Genomic DNA, 17,442 nt, shown 5'->3' with positions numbered 1-17,442 from the left:
CCAAAGTGAAAGGAGCAATAATTTAGATCCCAGACATCCTCATTAACATTAAAGAATTTATCCAGACTGCTAACTGCTAACAGTTTGGCAAAGTACCACACCACAGTCAGGTGTCCCAATTAGTTTGGGACAAAGACTTTGTAGTGTCTTGTTAGTGCTCTTTTGAGTGCACAATATATCCAAAAATAAGTGCACCCCTGACCCCCAAACTGTTGTCTTAGAATGTCCCAGCATAGCGATGCTCTTGTCCACAAAGCAGCGTGGTGTAGGACGTCCGGTACAGATGCCTGATATCTCCAATCCCATGGAAGGCCTTCAGATGACCCCCAACCTCCTCATACACCACAAATCCCCACTAACATCTAGGGGAAAGTTCTTCATGGAAGAATGGAACTGACAACACACCGAATGCTGAGGTGGAACACCTACAACATATGACGACCTGCACAAACACCTGACTAATATCAAAAGATTGCATCCCTCATTGACGTTTTCTCTTATTTGACTGTGCGTCAGTAAGGTGTCTAATGACGTCATGTTCTCTTCAGAGCTGAATGTGAAAATTTGACTTATTTAGGTTTAATAACATTTTTATTTAAGTTTGGTTTTTTTTATTTTTATTTAAACAATCGTGTACTTTTTTCTACATTAAAAGTAATTTCACGTTTTTGTGGTAAATCATCGATCTGATGCATAACACGACATGCATTATGGGTAATGTAGTCCCTAATTTTCGCCATCTTTGTTTCCCGTGAATGAATAAAGCCTGCTCGGGGAACGACATTTACCAGAATGCGGGACTGGGCGGAGAAACCGGATGTAGGCGTTAGCTTTAAAGCAACACCACCAAGGTTGTTCAGGTGCGTACCGAAAAAGAATAGCGGCGCGCGAGGTATGTCTGGAATAGTTTAGGGACATTTTATTTTAGATATTAAAGATTAGTTCGCAACCGTTTTTATTATTATTTTCCGTAAAAACGAGGTGAAGACAGAGGGAAGCTAGTCGGCTAATTCCCCAGCACAGTGTAACAGGCTAGCGAGGGTTAGCTGTCATGTAAGGCGCCTTCGGTACCGGCTTTTTACCATTAATATCGTTCTCATTATATTCATTGTAGTCAAAACTATTAAAAAATAAATAAAATCAGATTAGTCGGACATTTTTAGCGTTAATTTCGCTCTCCGATACAGAAATCAGGCGTGAAGTAGTTTAGAGCCTGAAAACGCATTAAATCAACGCGAAAGTTGGACAAAAATAGTGTCTAACTCTTCAAAACAACCAATAAATCCACTTGCTGTGAAAGAAAACCTCGGATAGGATTTATAAGTTACTTTCTCCTGTAGACCAAGGTCTGGAGTGAGCTTTTTCTCCTACCCGTGTTAGTGCGCGCCTCTGTGATTCGCTGCGAGGGTAAAGGGAAGAAATGTGGCCAATCAAAACACAGGACGTGGAGTTTCCGTAGCCAATCATAGAGCCGGGGGCGGGGTTTGCCGGGATGTGATTGGGCAAAAGAGAACTCTTGGGCAGTATTATTACGTAATAATGCTTTAATAAGCATAACGTTCATTTACTTCTGTTTACTCTTTTATTTTTTTCTCTCGTTACAGGTTTCTCTCGTTTTCCGGACCTGGTGGTGAGCTGAAAGCAGCGCCTCGTTTCCGTCCTCCTCTCATGTCCGTCCTTTCTGTATCCCGGTCCATCAGTGTCCCCTTTTCCTCCCCTCTCCCTTCCCCTCTCCGTCCCCCCTCGCACCCTTCTACCCCCCGTATCTGCCCCCCTGATGTGCAGGACCGCGAGTTGGACTCATGACCGCGTGGATCATCCTGCCCGTCAGCCTGGCCGCCTTCTCCATCACCGGGATATGGATAGTGTGAGTGAAGAAGCTGCTCAGTCCTGCTTTGGGCATCATGATGGACCTTCATTTATCTCTCTCTCTGTGTGTGTTTGTTTATACAGATATGCCATGGCTGTGATGAACCACCATGTTTGTCCAGTAGAGAATTGGTGAGCGCTCGTACACACACACACACACACACACACACACACACACACACACACTGTAATTCTGTGTACATTGTTCATGTTCTTTATGTCACTGAAGGTCCTACAACGAGACGTGTTCAGAGCAAAAGGCTGAACCGGGCTTCCCAAAAACCTGCTGCACCATCCAGGACATCCCTCTCATCAGGTCCACCCCACACCACACACACACACACACACACACACACACACACACACACGCGCACACACGCACACAAAAACACATAAAAAGGTAAAGTGCAGAGCTTTAGCCTTCCTAAATAATTCAAGAGAAAACTCAGGCCAGGATTGTAATATCACTGACTGAGTACTGATGGAAACAGAAGATGGATAGATGGATGAGTGGAGAAGTAGGGGGATGGAATGATTATGTGGCAGAAAATGAGTTGATGACCGGTGGGTGGACAAATGGGTAGTGAGAGGATGAATGGAAAAAAGAATGGATTTATGGACAAGTTTACTTATGGATGGACATGTGGATGACTAGAGCTAGACAGAACGGCAGATTCTGGAATAGATGTAGGGGTGAATGGATGGACAGACAGACTGAGGAATAGATGTACCGGTGGATATATGGACAAAGATGGATGGATGGATGGATAGCTGGATAGCTGGATAGCAGAGTTGATGGGTGGACAGACAGATGTCTGGATGGAGAAGTGGATGGATAGACACATGCATGGAGGAGTGGATGGATGAACAGAGGAGTGGATAAATGGATCGACAGATGAACAGAGGCATGGATAAATAGGTGGATAGACAGGTGCATGGAGGAGTGGATGGGTGGACAGATGCATGGAGGAGTGGATGGGTGGACAGATGCATGGAGGAGTGGATGGATAGACAAATGAATGGAGGAGTGGATGGATGGGCAGATGAATGGATGGATGGACGGACAGATGAACAGAGGAGTGGATAAATGGATGGACAGATGAACAGAGGAGTGGATAAATGGATGGATAGCTACATGGAGGAGTGGATGGATGGACAGATGAACAAAGGAGTGGATAAATGAATGGATAGATGCATGTAGGAGTGGATGGGTGGACAGATGAATGGGGGAATGGATGGGTGGACAGATGAATGGAGGCGTGAATGGGTGGACAGATGAATGGAGGAGTGGATGGGTGGACAGATGAATGGAGGAGTGGATGGATGGACGGACAGATGAATGAAGGAGTGGATGGATGGACAGATGAATGGAGGAGTGGATGGATGGACAGATGAACGGAGGAGTGGATAAATGGATGGACAGATGTATGGGGGAGTGGATAAATGGTTGGACAGATGCATGGAGGAGTGGATGGGTGGACAGATGCATGGAGGAGTGGATGGGTGGACAGATGCATGGAGGAGTGGATATTGACTGTGTTGTTTTGTGTTGCAGTAAATGCGGCTCGTTTCCTCCAGAGAGCTGCCTGTTCAGCCTCATCGGCAACGTGGGAGCCTTTATGGGTGAGAGTACTGCATCACACACACACACACACACACACACACACACACACACACACACACGGTAGTGCTGAGAGATACACTTCTAATGAACAAGGGAAGTGATGCATCCGTCTGGACATTACAAGGGTGTTTATTAAACCTCTAAAACACACACACACACACACACACACACACACACACACACACAGAGAGCTGCTGTTTTGAGGAGAAGCTCTGAGAATGCTTAATTTGTTTGAGTTTTGAATTTCAAAACGGCTCTCGCTCTGTCTGGAATCTGTGCTCTCTCAAACACTGGAAGTTCTCTCTCTCTCTGTGTGTGTGTGTGTGTGCGCGCGGGGTCAAGTAACACGGCTCGGTTACGCCTCACTAATGCCCTTTGCCTTCTCATGTTGTGTGTTCAGTGGTGATGGTGTGTCTGCTGCGCTACTCTCAGATCATCGAACACAGTCATCACTGTTGGACCAACACGAGCGGCCTGGTTTCCGGCTTTACCAATGCCGTGGGACTGGTCATGGTGGGAAACTTCCAGGTGAGTGCTGCACACGACTCTATCGCTCCCTCTTCATTCCTATCTGAGCCTGGATTGAGAAATCCGGTTGTTCCTGCAGGTGGACCACGCCAAGACTCTGCACTACGTGGGCGCGGGCGTGGCCTTTCCCGCCGGCATGCTGTTCGTGTGTTTGCAGTGCGTGTTGACGTACCGCGTCGCCGTCACGCCTCTCGATTACCTGATGGCCCACGTGAGGGTGGCGCTCTCCATTGGGTCTCTGATCGCTCTCGTCCTCAGTATCCTTCTACCACCAAACTACCTTCACACACCAAATCGCACCTTCACCAAACAAATCACACCATCCAACACCTTCAAACACCAGACCATCTTCAAAACACCATGATCTCCAACAATTACCATCCAGTACCTTCTACCACCAAACCACAACACCTTCATACACTAGTCCACAGCTATAAATACTGGATGATAATTAGAAGGTTCTCTAATAAGAAACGTCTAAATCCGTTGCGTTTCTTTAACCGTGCGCGTCAGGCGGCGCCTTCTTCATCCACGAGAGCTTCGTCCTGCAGCACGCCGCTGCCATTTGCGAGTGGGTCTTCACCGTCCTCATCCTCATATTCTACGGCACCTTCACCTACGAGTTCGGCTCCGTCACCAGGGACACCATGATGGCCGGGCTTCAGAGGAACCTCCCGCTTGGGGGCGGGGCTTCCAGGGAGCTGAAGACTCCGGGCAGGAGCAGCACCACATCTACACAGCTGAACTGCATGCCGGAGAACATTGCGATGCTTTAACCAGACCACACACGCGCACACACACACACACACACACACACTGCTGCCTTGAAATAAGTCCCAGAATTCCCCTGTGCTGCCCGGTTTTACTACGATTGATAGACGTGATATTAAGCAACACCTCTAAATTGTTACCATGGCAATTAAAAGGGGGTGTGGCCTAGACAACGCTTGTGGTGAACCTGGCACACGGTGCTTAGCTGCTGTAACGTTAACGTCCTCACACACACACACACACACACACACACACACACACACACACACACACACTAGAGGGATTTGTACCGTTTGTCTATCCAGTGTCCCTTTTTTTTGTTGTTGTTTTATCTCCTCCCTTGCACAAGGGGCCGTATTGTAGCGGCCTGGAGCTGCTCGCTGCCGCACGGACATGTTTGCACGTCACGCATGAACCACGTTATGGCAGTTATTCCCCCCTCCCCCACACACAATCAGGAATTGATAATCGAGTAGTTGCGACAGTAATCACTGCCTTATAGAGAATCATATTTATGCCTGTTTTTAAAGATAATATATAGAGATATCATAGGTTCTGTTTTTTTTTTTTTTTTGGGTGAAAATGTTTTTGGCATTATCCATCATACTCGCGCCATCCTCGTCACCTTCCTCATCCCTGCATCTTTAATCTCGGAATGTCATGCCAACGTCCTTTTTTCCCACATTTCGTTCCGTTGCCATGTCCACGTGTGTCCAGTCTACCAAAGCCATCGCAATATTTTGAACTGTACAGCCGGTTTTTTGTTGTTGTTGTTTGTTTGCGTTCTGACTGAAGTGTCAACTCTCTTGGGGTTCTCCAGGCTGGATCCTGGAGAATCCGTGTTCCTTCACCGGGAAGCTTTCCGTGGCCTTAATCTTCTGTTGCTTCAAAAACAAAAACGCTCGGTCGCGTCACTCCTTCGATTCCGCGTTTGCCGGATAGACGCGTCTTTTTTTTTGTTGTTGTTGTAGGATCCCGCTGTGGGGGCTCCTCCGTCTCCACAGGATTCCGAGGAACCTGTTTACCTTCTCGGAGTAGCGAGGACCGTTTCTGAGAAGCAACAGTTAGAGCCGGGCGATCGCCATCCTCGTCGTCATTTTAATATCCACGAACCGTCCAATCAAATGCAGGGTTCCGACACCGGAGACTCCTTTCATATCAGCCGTGGACACTGAGCCACACCCAGTACGAGACGTCTCATTGGCCAGTGAACATGCTAATCAGAGTGCTAAAGTTTTTTTCTTTCTTACAAACCAATTGTATTATACACGTGTGAACACAATCATCGAGGATCAGAGTCACATTCTATCCTCCTACAGAGGAGTTTCGTCGCCTGTTTTTTTACAAAAGAAAGACGTCTCTCCGTTCTCGCTTCCGTCACAGTCTGAAGTGCAGCACTGCACCCATCTTTTTTATCAGATTTTCATCAGGCTGGAAATCGACTGACCAGCGAGGGAGCAATAGAGTCCGATTTCATCCGCGTTCACTTTACACCAAAGTCTGCACTACATGTGTGTTTTTTTTGTTTTTTCTTATAATCTAGCCAACCTGCCATTTTATTCGTTCACTCGTCCGCCAGACAATCAGGAGTTCTCCAGTCTGCCCATTTTCTTTTTTTTATATATATATTTATGATCTATAGAAAACATCCAGCCAGTTATTTAGGGTGAAAACTTGCCAGGTTTTTTTTTTTTTATTTAATATTTGTTTGTTTGTTTGTTTCAGCCTGTTACACTTTTTTCCTGCTGTATTTAAATGTATTTTTTTATCAGCACAATTTGTTCAGAAAAAAAAAAAAAAAGGTTCAAATTCCAGAAACCCGAAATACACACCGGTGCAGAGTATTTTTTACTTTATAAAATCACGTTGTGCAAAAAAAACAAAAAAAAAAACAAAAAAAAAAAAACCTGTTTCGATGATTTCCATCTGAACGATTAATAAATACATGTGATTTACGTGTGTCTTTTTTCTCTTTTTTTCCCTCCAGAATAAAAGTATATTATTAATAGAAATTGTTTCATTTTGCACATTTATTCATTGGTTTAGTGATTAGGGGGAAAAAATGTTCCATAAAATAATATTTTATTAGTTTTTTGAAAATGTATTTATAAATGATAAATGTGTGCTGTAGAGATATCATTTCCGTTTCCCCAAAAATCCAGACGACATGAAATATAGCCACGTTATTACATTTTCTTTTTTATCTCCGATGTTACAAAAAAATATCCGGATTATGAAGTAACCATGACGACTATGCACTTTTTTTTTGTTTGGAAAGAACGTGATTTTTATGGACTACAGGACACTGAGCATCGTTTCTATTTTATATAAGAATTATATAGAAATAAATTTGGTCCAACTCACTTGCATCTGAGAGACAGCAGCTTGTCAGAGCCACATGCCAACACTAAAACCCTGTGTTTAAACTGTTTGTGTGTGTGTGTGAGGGATGTGTGTCAAGTGTACATGGCTCCATGTAGATCCCCCAGACGGTGTTCTCTCTGCCTTCTCCGATCCTACACACACACACCATATATATATATATAAATAATAGATCACTGTATTTTTGATTGTGTGTGTGTGTGTTTTCTCACCTTGTCCTTTTTGAACTCTTCATAGTCAGGGCTATCGGTGGGAAGCTCATGTCGACACAGAGGACACGAGTTAGTCTGCAACACACACACACACACAATACTCATAAGACAGACTGTAGTGTGTGTGTGTGTGTGTTTTTCTTTCTATGACTGTCTGAATCCTTGTTCTTTCTTAGCATCTCTTTTTCTCTCAGACAGTATCCATGATTCTTTGAAGTGTGTGTGTGTGTGTTCCATACCTTTCCCAGCCAGGGCAGGATGCAGCTGGAGTGGAACAGATGTTTACAGGGCATCTCTCGCACCGTCTCCTGCTCCTCGAACTCCAGAAGACACACAGGACACTTCAGCCCTTTATCTACTCAGAGACAATCAGATACACACACACACACACATTTGAGACACAACCTGAGGACGAGTTGGTGACACCGGGGCCCTCTAGCAGGCATCCAATAACTTCCTGTCGTTCGATTCGGACGGTCAGAGAGCGTCGCTATTCAGAGCTCGCGACCTGCATCTGTAGCAAACTGCACAAGTTCAAATACACTCATGTGGATTTAATGTCTGTTTTTTTATTATTCCACAACGAGAAATCGATTTGGCCGCATTTCCAAAGTCGCGAGGAAACGTCCCACAGTTGATCAGCTTCACCGTTTACCTGAATTTCTAAATCCCCAGGAAAAGCGTCACGCACAGAGAAGAGCCGTGGTGTGAAGATGTTGCGAGGTGGTTACCTGCTTGCTGTGGCGAGATGACGACCAGAGGAAGATTCTGCACCTCCCTCTTGGCCGCAGGAGGAGGGAGACGCTGATCCCACTCCGAAACATCCAGAGAGCCGAAGTCCACGTCCAAACCCTGCATCAGGGACCTGCAGAGGAACAGGAGATGAGACGCAGTGACTGAGATACAACCGTGCACTTACTTTTCTCCAACAGCTTTACAGAACTTAAGAGTGAGAACTAACATGAGCACTATGAGAAACGTCCTTTCTACAGCGCAACATCTGAGATCATCACAGATCCAACACCAGCTTCTCCATGCCAGAGGCTTTAAACACTCAAAGAGGTCCAGTGTCCAAACACTACATGGAGTGGACTCCAGATGGCGCTGTTACGTCTATAGATGGTTCGGGATGTTTGGAATCTGAATCTGAACTTCTTTAATGGTCCATAATCTTCATAAGGTGAAGCTGGATCAACCCCGTGTGTGTGTGTGTGTGTGTGTGTGTGTGTTATAACCTGGCCAGTTCCAGCAGGGCGTTTTGTCTGTATTGCTCCTCAGGGTCTGTGGGCTCACAGTCATGTTCATCAAAATACGAGCTCATGATGAACACACACACACTCACTGCTCAGTCCTGTGGACACACACACGCGCGCGCGCGCACACTTACAGCTCAGTTCTGTTCTCAGTTTCACTGTCGGTGTGTGAGATTTTAATAAACAATTAATGAATTCTTATGTTATTATTGATCATTTATTGAAGATTAATTGACAATTAATTTATAATTGATGAAGTTTCTCACCGTTTCTGATGATTTCCGCCTCAGTGTGTGTGTGTGTGTGTGTGTGTGTGGACGGTATAAACTCTGCAGTATCATCCACACACACACGGGCCTGGTCCCAAACTCCTCCTCACTCACTCCACATGACCCCTACACACTACCGAAAACCACTAAACACGCGCCCTATCTAGTGCACTTAGATAAAACACAACTAGCTGTTTGAGTAGCAGCCGAGTTCGTCACTTCCGGTATTGAGTTTCAGTTTGTTCAGGGAAAAAAGAAAGATATAAATCAAATCTCAAAAAAATAAATAATTGCAGTAATTAACATAATTTTTTTTTCTCCAGAAAAATAACTAAAAAAAATATTTAAAAACATTATAGTCAATAATTTCTGTAAAAACAGCTAAATAAAGCAACATGAAAAAATAGTACATTGTATTATAATATATTATGTCTAAATTTTTTTGTAAAGAAAAATCAATTCTTTTTTTCTTTTATGAGAATATACATTTATTTACATATACAATATATACATAAATACATATAAAATAATTAATATTAGAACAGCTGAATAAAGCAAGAATATACATTTGTACAAAATAAAAAAAAACATAAAAAAAAAGATTTAAACTTAAAAAGAAATTAAAAAAAAAAGGAGGAAATGACACTCCTCCTCCTCATTATTCCTCCACTCCTGCTTCATTTGATTCAGTACTTCTTTTAATTTCAGAATTATAATTTTGAGATTGTTTTTTTAAATCGATGAAATATCTTCTCTAAGGTTTGTACCATATTATCTACTAAAGCTCTTTTTTGGTCTTCACACCTCCAACACCAAAAGCATGAAGCTAAAGCTGGAGAGTGTGTGTGAAGCTCAAGAGCACCGTTCTGAATCCTTGGAGGAACAAAAAGGAAATTCCACGAGCTGGTCTGGTGAGACATCATGAGAACCAGTGATAGTGGGTCCCAGTGATGATGACGCTGACGACGATGCAGACGATTAACAAAAACAAAAGGCAATAACAACACGTCTTCCAGTTTACGCAGTGCTGGTCCTGGTGTTCATTCAGTCTGAAGGTGGTCCTTTTGAAGAGCCGACTCTGGAATAGGAAATTATATATATATATATGAGATTGTGATTTTTCACAAGTCTGGGATGCGCCACTAGAGAGTCTTTATGATTACAGCTGCAGCAGAACTACAGTATTTCTACATAATGAAATCACACATACACACTCCAACAGCCGCTCGGCTCTCACGTCCAGATCCTGGAGGTTTTCCCCACGCACATTTATGTTGTTCACGTTATTCTGCATGATGGTCTGAACCTCGTCTAAATCCTGATTTACCTTCTGCAGCAAGGTCTGTGTTTCCTCCTGATTATAACACACACAACACACACCCAAACACACCCACACACACACACACCCACACACACACACACACACACTCATCAGTGACTGTTCAAAACCAGGAAACTGCTACAGAGAAATTCAGATACACAAACATTCTTTTTTATAAAAAGTAGTAATAAACAGATAAAGATTACACCTTTGTCAAGGGGGGAATAATATTACACTCAGGAGCGTTAATTATTTTCTGAAAACACCATCCAGTGGTTTATTCCGTATTTCTTTATCTAGCTATCTTTTTTTCCCTCTTTTTTTTGTTATATAGACAAATAACAGTAACCATGGTAACAATCTTCAAGGTGTTATTTCCCTCAAAGGTGAGCGCTGTAACAGTAAACTTTTTTTTTTTTTTTATAAAAACAGTTGTGAAGGAAAAGAGCTTCAGATTTCACATACCAACAGCAGCTTTACACTGGACCATGTAAAACATCCTGTTCTGCTTCAAATCTTTCAAAAGTGCAACAATTACTGAGGAAAGAAAGAAAAAGAAGAAAGAAAGGAAATGAGAGAAAAAAGAGGAAAAAATACTTACCATAATTGTTCTCTTTTCTGTGCTCTGTTCACTGAAGGACGTCTGAATGGCAGCACAGAAACTCCTGTAGCTCTGATCCTGAGCTCTGGTCTTGATTGCCTTATCTCTTGTGTGATTGTGTGTGTGTGTGTGTGTGTGTGTGTGTGTGTGTGTGTGTGTGTGTGTGTGTGTAGCTAGGGTTTGTCATCCTCATATAAAAGCTTTATCCAAAGCTTTCATATGAACTTTCATATGTATAAAAGCTTTCTCACCTTGTGCCGATGACTGGGTTGCCAGATAATCTGGACATTCCACACCTGATTCAGCTCATCAGTCATGTCACACACTTTAAAACACACACACGCACACACACACACACACACACACACACAAATTCTTTACCCATTAGAACTTGACACACTTTAATTCTTTATATTTAGATTTAATCAAAGATCTGATCCAGAAAAATAGAGTTTAAACATACATATTAAACAAAATATGAAATGTGACTGTGGAATTTCTGGCCACAATATTTAATGAACACACATTTAATGCTAAAGTTATTAAAAACAAAAAGCAACAAATGTCTCCCAAAATAAGTGTTTCTATGTTTTTCTTAAAAAAAAAAATGTCATCTATCTATCTATCTATCTATCTATCTATCTATCTATCTATCTATCTATCTATCTATCTATCTATCTATCTATCTATATTTATATATAATATCAAATTAATAAATCGGGAGAAAAAACTATGGAAATAATTTGAACAAACAAATAAATAATAAAAAGATGTGAACAATCATTACAAAAAAATGAACAAAATATTAATAAAAAAAATTTATTTAATATTTGAATATAAATTATTTTCTCTTTTTGAAAGCATATAAAATAGGGAAAAATAAGAGAAAGAATGATTTGGCTAATATTATTAATACGGGTACTATTAACATAATTAATAATATTAATAATGTGTAATATTAATAACAGTATTTTTTTATTTACTAACAGTAATAATTAAAAACTGTTGATTTTCCACAGCATTGCTCTGTCCACACAATCCGTCAATCTGGCAACCCTGTACTGTGCGATTTCAAACTCCTGGTAATGAGTGTGTGCTCAAGATTGTGTGTGTATATTTCACTCGCATTGTTCCTCAGGCCAATCACTTTCACTTTCACTTTCTCCAGAGACGAGGGGAAATCCAGATGTGTTGCATCACTTCGGTATTTCCTCAAGCTAACAAAGCTTTTATTTCAAATGTCATATTATTCATCTTCATATCCCTTTTGTCCCAAATTCAAGCCTTTGTGATAGATGGGAAAAAAACAGTGTCATTAGAAAAGAATCCACGGCGTGGTGTTGTGATGAAGTGGATCTACATCACACCACCTTTAGATTTGATTTATGATGATTTCCTATAATATCATAACCCCTAACTTATCACTGAACCAGACTCAGATTTATAACAGTTTCCTGATAAGAAGAGAAAAACCCCAAACGTCATATCACTCTCAGTTTCAGCCACAAAACGTGCGATGCGCAAAAAACTACATCGCACACCTGCCCAGCTGTTGCCGTTAATTACTGTAACACCGCTGTTTCGCTTCTGCTTCTTTGTCAAACTGTAGTTCTGTTTTTGTGACTTTGATCAGACATTATGTTCACGGTAGTTGGTCCTACATCGGTTTGACTGAGGAGGGTGGAAAGAACTTCCGCACCAAATTCGGGCCATGTCCTGCTAACGCTCTGTAAGGAACTCCTGAAAAGTGTATTAGAATCTATTCATTCAGGCAGAAGTCCAGGCAGGTGGTACAGGTCTTACGCTCTCTTGATTATTTGCAGAAATAGCAAAGTCTTTATACCTGGCTAAAGAAAAATTGTGCAGTTCATGGAACTTGGGGTAAAACATGGTCTTGGAATCCTTGGACCCCACACCAAATTCAGAGGTTGTGAATGCATCATGCTCCAGAACTACCAGACTCCAGTCACCTCATACCCTAATGATAGTGCCCCCATCCCCCAATAAAATAAAACCTCTTTGACCCAAAGTGACCCTCCAGACTCTGAAAAGTAAACAGTGATACAATATGATACTAACGGGTTTAGTTTGAACAATCAGCACCATTCAGTAAAAAAAAACCCTAAATCAGATGATCTTAAAAAAAAAAGGAAGTCGCACAAAAGATAAGCGAATATACATCGTTTTGATTTGACACTGTTACAACCACAAAAATCCCCTTGAGTACATTTTACAATGTTCATCATCGTGGTAAAATATCTGTTCTCCTTTTAACTGTAGCTGCAATCGTGGTGCATGGGTGGTGCTGTAGTGGAAAAATAATCAACAATGGAGAACCGGGTTTCTGAACCAATGCTGATTGGAGGCTACTGTTATTCTACTTCTTCTTCTGAGAGAAAAAGTCTGGTTAAAAACTTCAGAAGGTTCCAAGGTACATTTCCACCAATCTATCTCCATTTAGAACAATCTATCTTCTAACCATGGGGTCAAATTTGTTTTAGGTCATAACTTTTTGAAAGTGTGCGAAAACCATCCCCGGAGGTCGTTCGTAAACCAGAGGCTCAAGTGTGTAACTGGTTTGCCATTTGGGGGAATACCTGAGGTAGATTCTTGAGCACAATATAGAGAAGTGAGAAATCGTGTGGCATTCCACATTCACGCACACAATAAGATGCAAAATACACAATATTTTAATAAAATCCAACAAAAAAACAACCCTGAAAAACCAGAGATGTTCATGGTTATATTCTTATATTTATACAAAAATGATCAATTGTACAGAAAAGGTGACACAAGTAACATTCTGAAGCAAAAACCTGGAGTTTTTGGGAACAGCCCTGTAATTTCATAAAACTATAAAAAAAATTGCTAGATGAGTGTGTTTTCTATGTACTCTATCTAGATTCTGCTTTCAGAACGTTTTTTTGAGTGAGAAGTGTGAGACTATGTGGAAGATTTGTTGTAGAGCTCTGACAGATGCATTGTCTAGATAAACAACTTCCAAGAAATGTGAAGTTCACAATAACAGTAAATACTGTAGGGACAAAATGTGGGATGGGATTTTCAAAAAAATGTACATACAAATCTTTTGTCCATTGACTAGATATGAACATATATATAAGAAAAAAACTCCCTGAGACAAAATGAGAGGGAAAAAACCTGTTTCATGAAACTAAAATGAAACAGGAAGAAGAACTAAATATGCGTAAATATACAATGGATACTGAAATCTGTAACGACTGAAACCCGGAGATAACATTTAGCGTGTGCGAGGTTTAGCACAGATGTGATGCTAACACAAGGACCGTATTCGGCCATTTTGGATTTCTCCACATTTTTTTCATCAACATTTTTCCACCTCTTTGGCAGACATTCCTTTTTTTTTTTTGCCCTGTCTGTCTATCTGTCTGTCTGTCTTTCTGTCTGCCTGTCTGTCTGTCTGCCTGCCTGCCTGCCTTTCTGTCTGTCTGTCTGTCTGCCTGCCTGCCTGCCTGTCTGTCTGTCTGTCTGCCTGTCTGTCTGTCTGTCTGCCTGCCTGCCTGTCTGCCTGTCTGCCTGCCTGTCTGCCTGCCTGTCTATCTTTTAAAGACATGAAGGGAAGTGTTTAGAAATTGTATAGACAATAGATTTAGAACAAAAAGAAAATGTGTATTATTGCGCAAACATCTGAAAACATTTGAAATCCTCAGGAACTTAAACGACTGTTCTTCTTCTTCTTCTTCGTCATTGGCTTCTTGGCATTTTTCACTAGTGTCTCTGATCTCTTCATCCTTATTGTAAAACCCCAACAGCGATGCAGATGATGATGATGACCAAAGCAACCAATGCTAAGGCGACCACAACTATCTTCCAGATCTTACATTGCAAACCTGTGTTTTCCTTTTCCATCTTGTTTCTCACTCTCTTCGATGTCTTGTGAAACCTTTTGCTCTGTAATAAATAATATACCAACAAACATATTTAAAATTCAAGTTCGTATTTTGTCAATTGTATGTATGTACAGTATAGCTTAGGAACGTAATGTCCATTTTGTCATCTCACCTACATAAAAACAACTCTACTCAAATCTACTGGTGATTAGATTTTTTTTTTGGTTGAACTTTTTACGTTTTGAAAAACCTGAACGCACAAAAATGGGGAACAGCTAACGTCATATACGTGTGCATATAAAAAAACGTCATTCTTACACTCTCAAGCAGCGCCTCAGCTCTCTCATCCAGTCTCTTGAGTTTTTCCTCGCGCTCTTTCACGTTGGTGTAGTTGTCCTGCATGATGATCCGGACCTCCTCCACATTGCCCTGAAGCTGCTCCAGTTTGCTTTGTCCCTCCTTTTAAACACAAACCCAACACACACACTGAGAACGCAAAATATTTCGAATGAAAACCATCCATGTCCATTTCCAGTATGAGCATTGAGAACTTCTGAGGACATTACCCACAATAACTAGCTTAAAAAAAAAAGAAAGAAAAAAAGAGCGCCACCTTCAGGCCAAAAATAAACGTTTTAAATGTTTGAATTTTTTAAGTTAAAACAGAATTCTAAAAAAAATAATACAATAGTATCAGGGGTGTTAAGAAATATTGGTGTTTGAAGTTGTGTGTGTGAGTGTGTGTGAGTGCGTACATACGTAGCTTTGGAAACCTTAATTAATAATAAAAACTTTATTTAATAAAATTGTTGGACTCGAACGCACTCGCTTTGTTTTCGTTTTTTTGTTCTCACGTGATTTCTCGTTTGCAATTTGTTAAATAAACGCCACAGAACAATGGCTGCAATGTGGAAAGACTTGCATTTCAAGACCCAAAAATAGCAATGAGGAATCGATGTAGAGCGTTTTCGTCTCTCTAGCTAGCATGAAATGATTGTGATTGCTTTACATGATTTCTCACATGCATCATTTATTTCACATAATTCATCTAAAATCACACTAAATCGAGTTCTTTTGGACAGTTTTAGATCAGAACATATATATTGACATTATGTTTTATATATATATATATATATATATATATATATATATATATATATATATATATATATATATATATATATATATAAAATCCCCTCAGGCCACACCAGACTTTTGACATGAAGATGTGAATGTATATATACATGTATAGACCTGCAAAGACCTGCAAGGTGCTTCAGGCGTCTCATAACATTTAAAATCACGGCATACCTTTACGGAACATGAAAGCAGGGAAGGTGAAGCTATACTTTGAAGTTGATATTATTTATATAAAAATCTAAATTACAAATACTTTACCATGTCGGTGGTCATTTTCCTCTTTGTCTTCTTTTCTTCTAAAGGATGTCCGTTCCTTGTTTCTCGTTAAGATCTTCTCTCTGAACTCACTTACAGTCATCTGAGCTCTTTTTTAAAGGAGTGTTTGTTTTCAACCTGCGTGTACCTGTATACGTCACGGGTTGCCAGTTTCAAGGCAAACATGATTCAACAATGTATGTTTCCTAAGACCACTGGGTCCTCGTAAACATACATTCTTTAGATTGTCTACGGGTTCTTTTAAGCATTTTCATTTATGTTTTATTGTCAGAAAGGAAAAGAGATACCTATTTATAAATATATGTATTCCATTAAAAAAAATAGATGCTTTTCTGCAGCCTGTAACTAACTTTCCGTCTGGTTTTCTCTTTAAAACGATCACACAGGGAACCACAGACAACTGATGCCATTTGCAAGGCAAATTATGGAGAAACATTGATGCAAAGGTGAGTAGCCTGCAGGCCACATTTACCAGTTAGACCTCCAACCATGCCAAAGAGCCAGTGGCGAGTTCACAACCAGGAGAAACCTTTTATCATTACGTCGCTGAACCCTTTACCTGGGGATAGGACAACTCTCCGCCACCTCCTATCGCTGGATCCAGAATCCCTGCCAAAGACAGAAGCTGTTCCTCTTAGCCTACTTTGCTAACTCGTAAATACTCTCCTGCCCATTGATTAAAATGCCACTAAGAAATCTTTACATCCACAAAGCAAATAATTGCCCCACCATGCTTTTCTGCATGCAAACACTATACTTAAATTTGCTTTCTTCTTTCTCTTTAAGGCTGACTCCACCCCCACTTCCTAGGAACAGTACATTTGGCCATTGTCACCTCATGATGCTTGAGGTGCCCGCTAGCCTGAACCTGCCCCTGTCTGTTTCTTGTGAACTGGTTTGTTGATTTCATCTGCTTTAGACCTGCTTTATCTTCTAGTGCTTATAAACAAGGTAAATATATATGATGGCCACATGGAAACATTCTTCCCACACCAGACTGATTAGTCAAAGCAGTATTAATTGGTTTGGACTTTCAGTATCACCATAAGCTAGCGTTTGTGCATTTCTGTTGCTGTTTTAATACTGTGGGGGGCCAAGGGTTTATAAACCAGCTCAAGGTTTGACACTAGTTATTCTACCAAATGTAGCCTCTTTTGACCCCCCCAAAAAATCTGATCATTTTCAAACAGAAAAGCTGGTAGATTCTGGACATCTCAGTCAGTCTCTGTATCAGTTGCCCAGAAGTAAACAGGATCACCTCAAAGGCTGCAATGAACGAATGAGTAGATTGCATATCCCATTGCAGTCCTTTTCTGTAGTTGTTGCC

The 17,442-nt window shown here is 41.1% G+C and overlaps 3 protein-coding genes and 1 long non-coding RNA gene across 4 annotated transcripts; 1 reads left to right on the top strand and 3 right to left on the bottom strand.

The window, feature by feature from the left end:
- Nucleotides 1-765: 765 nt before the first annotated feature.
- Nucleotides 766-6,747, top strand: tmem150aa (transmembrane protein 150Aa). Its single transcript, XM_046841425.1, has 8 exons — nt 766-860; nt 1,605-1,867; nt 1,954-2,001; nt 2,099-2,185; nt 3,425-3,492; nt 3,894-4,021; nt 4,101-4,278; nt 4,535-6,747. The coding sequence occupies exons 2-8, from the start codon at nt 1,803-1,805 to the stop codon at nt 4,795-4,797; spliced, it is 837 nt and encodes a 278-aa protein (XP_046697381.1). The 5' UTR covers nt 766-860; nt 1,605-1,802; the 3' UTR covers nt 4,798-6,747.
- Nucleotides 6,748-6,857: 110 nt separating this feature from the next.
- Nucleotides 6,858-9,029, bottom strand: rnf181 (ring finger protein 181). Its single transcript, XM_046841426.1, has 6 exons — nt 8,906-9,029; nt 8,622-8,737; nt 8,118-8,251; nt 7,626-7,741; nt 7,387-7,461; nt 6,858-7,308 (listed from the first exon to the last, which is right to left on the bottom strand). The coding sequence occupies exons 2-6, from the start codon at nt 8,705-8,707 to the stop codon at nt 7,249-7,251; spliced, it is 471 nt and encodes a 156-aa protein (XP_046697382.1). The 5' UTR covers nt 8,708-8,737; nt 8,906-9,029; the 3' UTR covers nt 6,858-7,248.
- Nucleotides 9,030-9,463: 434 nt separating this feature from the next.
- LOC124380820 lies at nt 9,464-11,046 on the bottom strand. The gene is made up of 3 exons (XR_006924734.1): nt 10,831-11,046; nt 10,119-10,262; nt 9,464-9,986 (listed from the first exon to the last, which is right to left on the bottom strand). It is a non-coding gene; the product is annotated as an uncharacterized LOC124380820 (long non-coding RNA).
- Nucleotides 11,047-13,502: 2,456 nt separating this feature from the next.
- Nucleotides 13,503-16,872, bottom strand: LOC124380379 (vesicle-associated membrane protein 3-like). The gene is made up of 3 exons (XM_046841301.1): nt 16,098-16,872; nt 15,018-15,158; nt 13,503-14,760 (listed from the first exon to the last, which is right to left on the bottom strand). The coding sequence occupies exons 1-3, from the start codon at nt 16,110-16,112 to the stop codon at nt 14,602-14,604; spliced, it is 315 nt and encodes a 104-aa protein (XP_046697257.1). The 5' UTR covers nt 16,113-16,872; the 3' UTR covers nt 13,503-14,601.
- Nucleotides 16,873-17,442: the final 570 nt, after the last annotated feature.

The sequence above is a fragment of the Silurus meridionalis genome, chromosome 27 (genome assembly GCF_014805685.1).
Source record: "Silurus meridionalis isolate SWU-2019-XX chromosome 27, ASM1480568v1, whole genome shotgun sequence".
NCBI classification, from domain to species: Eukaryota; Metazoa; Chordata; class Actinopteri; order Siluriformes; family Siluridae; genus Silurus; species Silurus meridionalis.
This window is presented reverse-complemented; position numbering and strand designations above follow the sequence as displayed.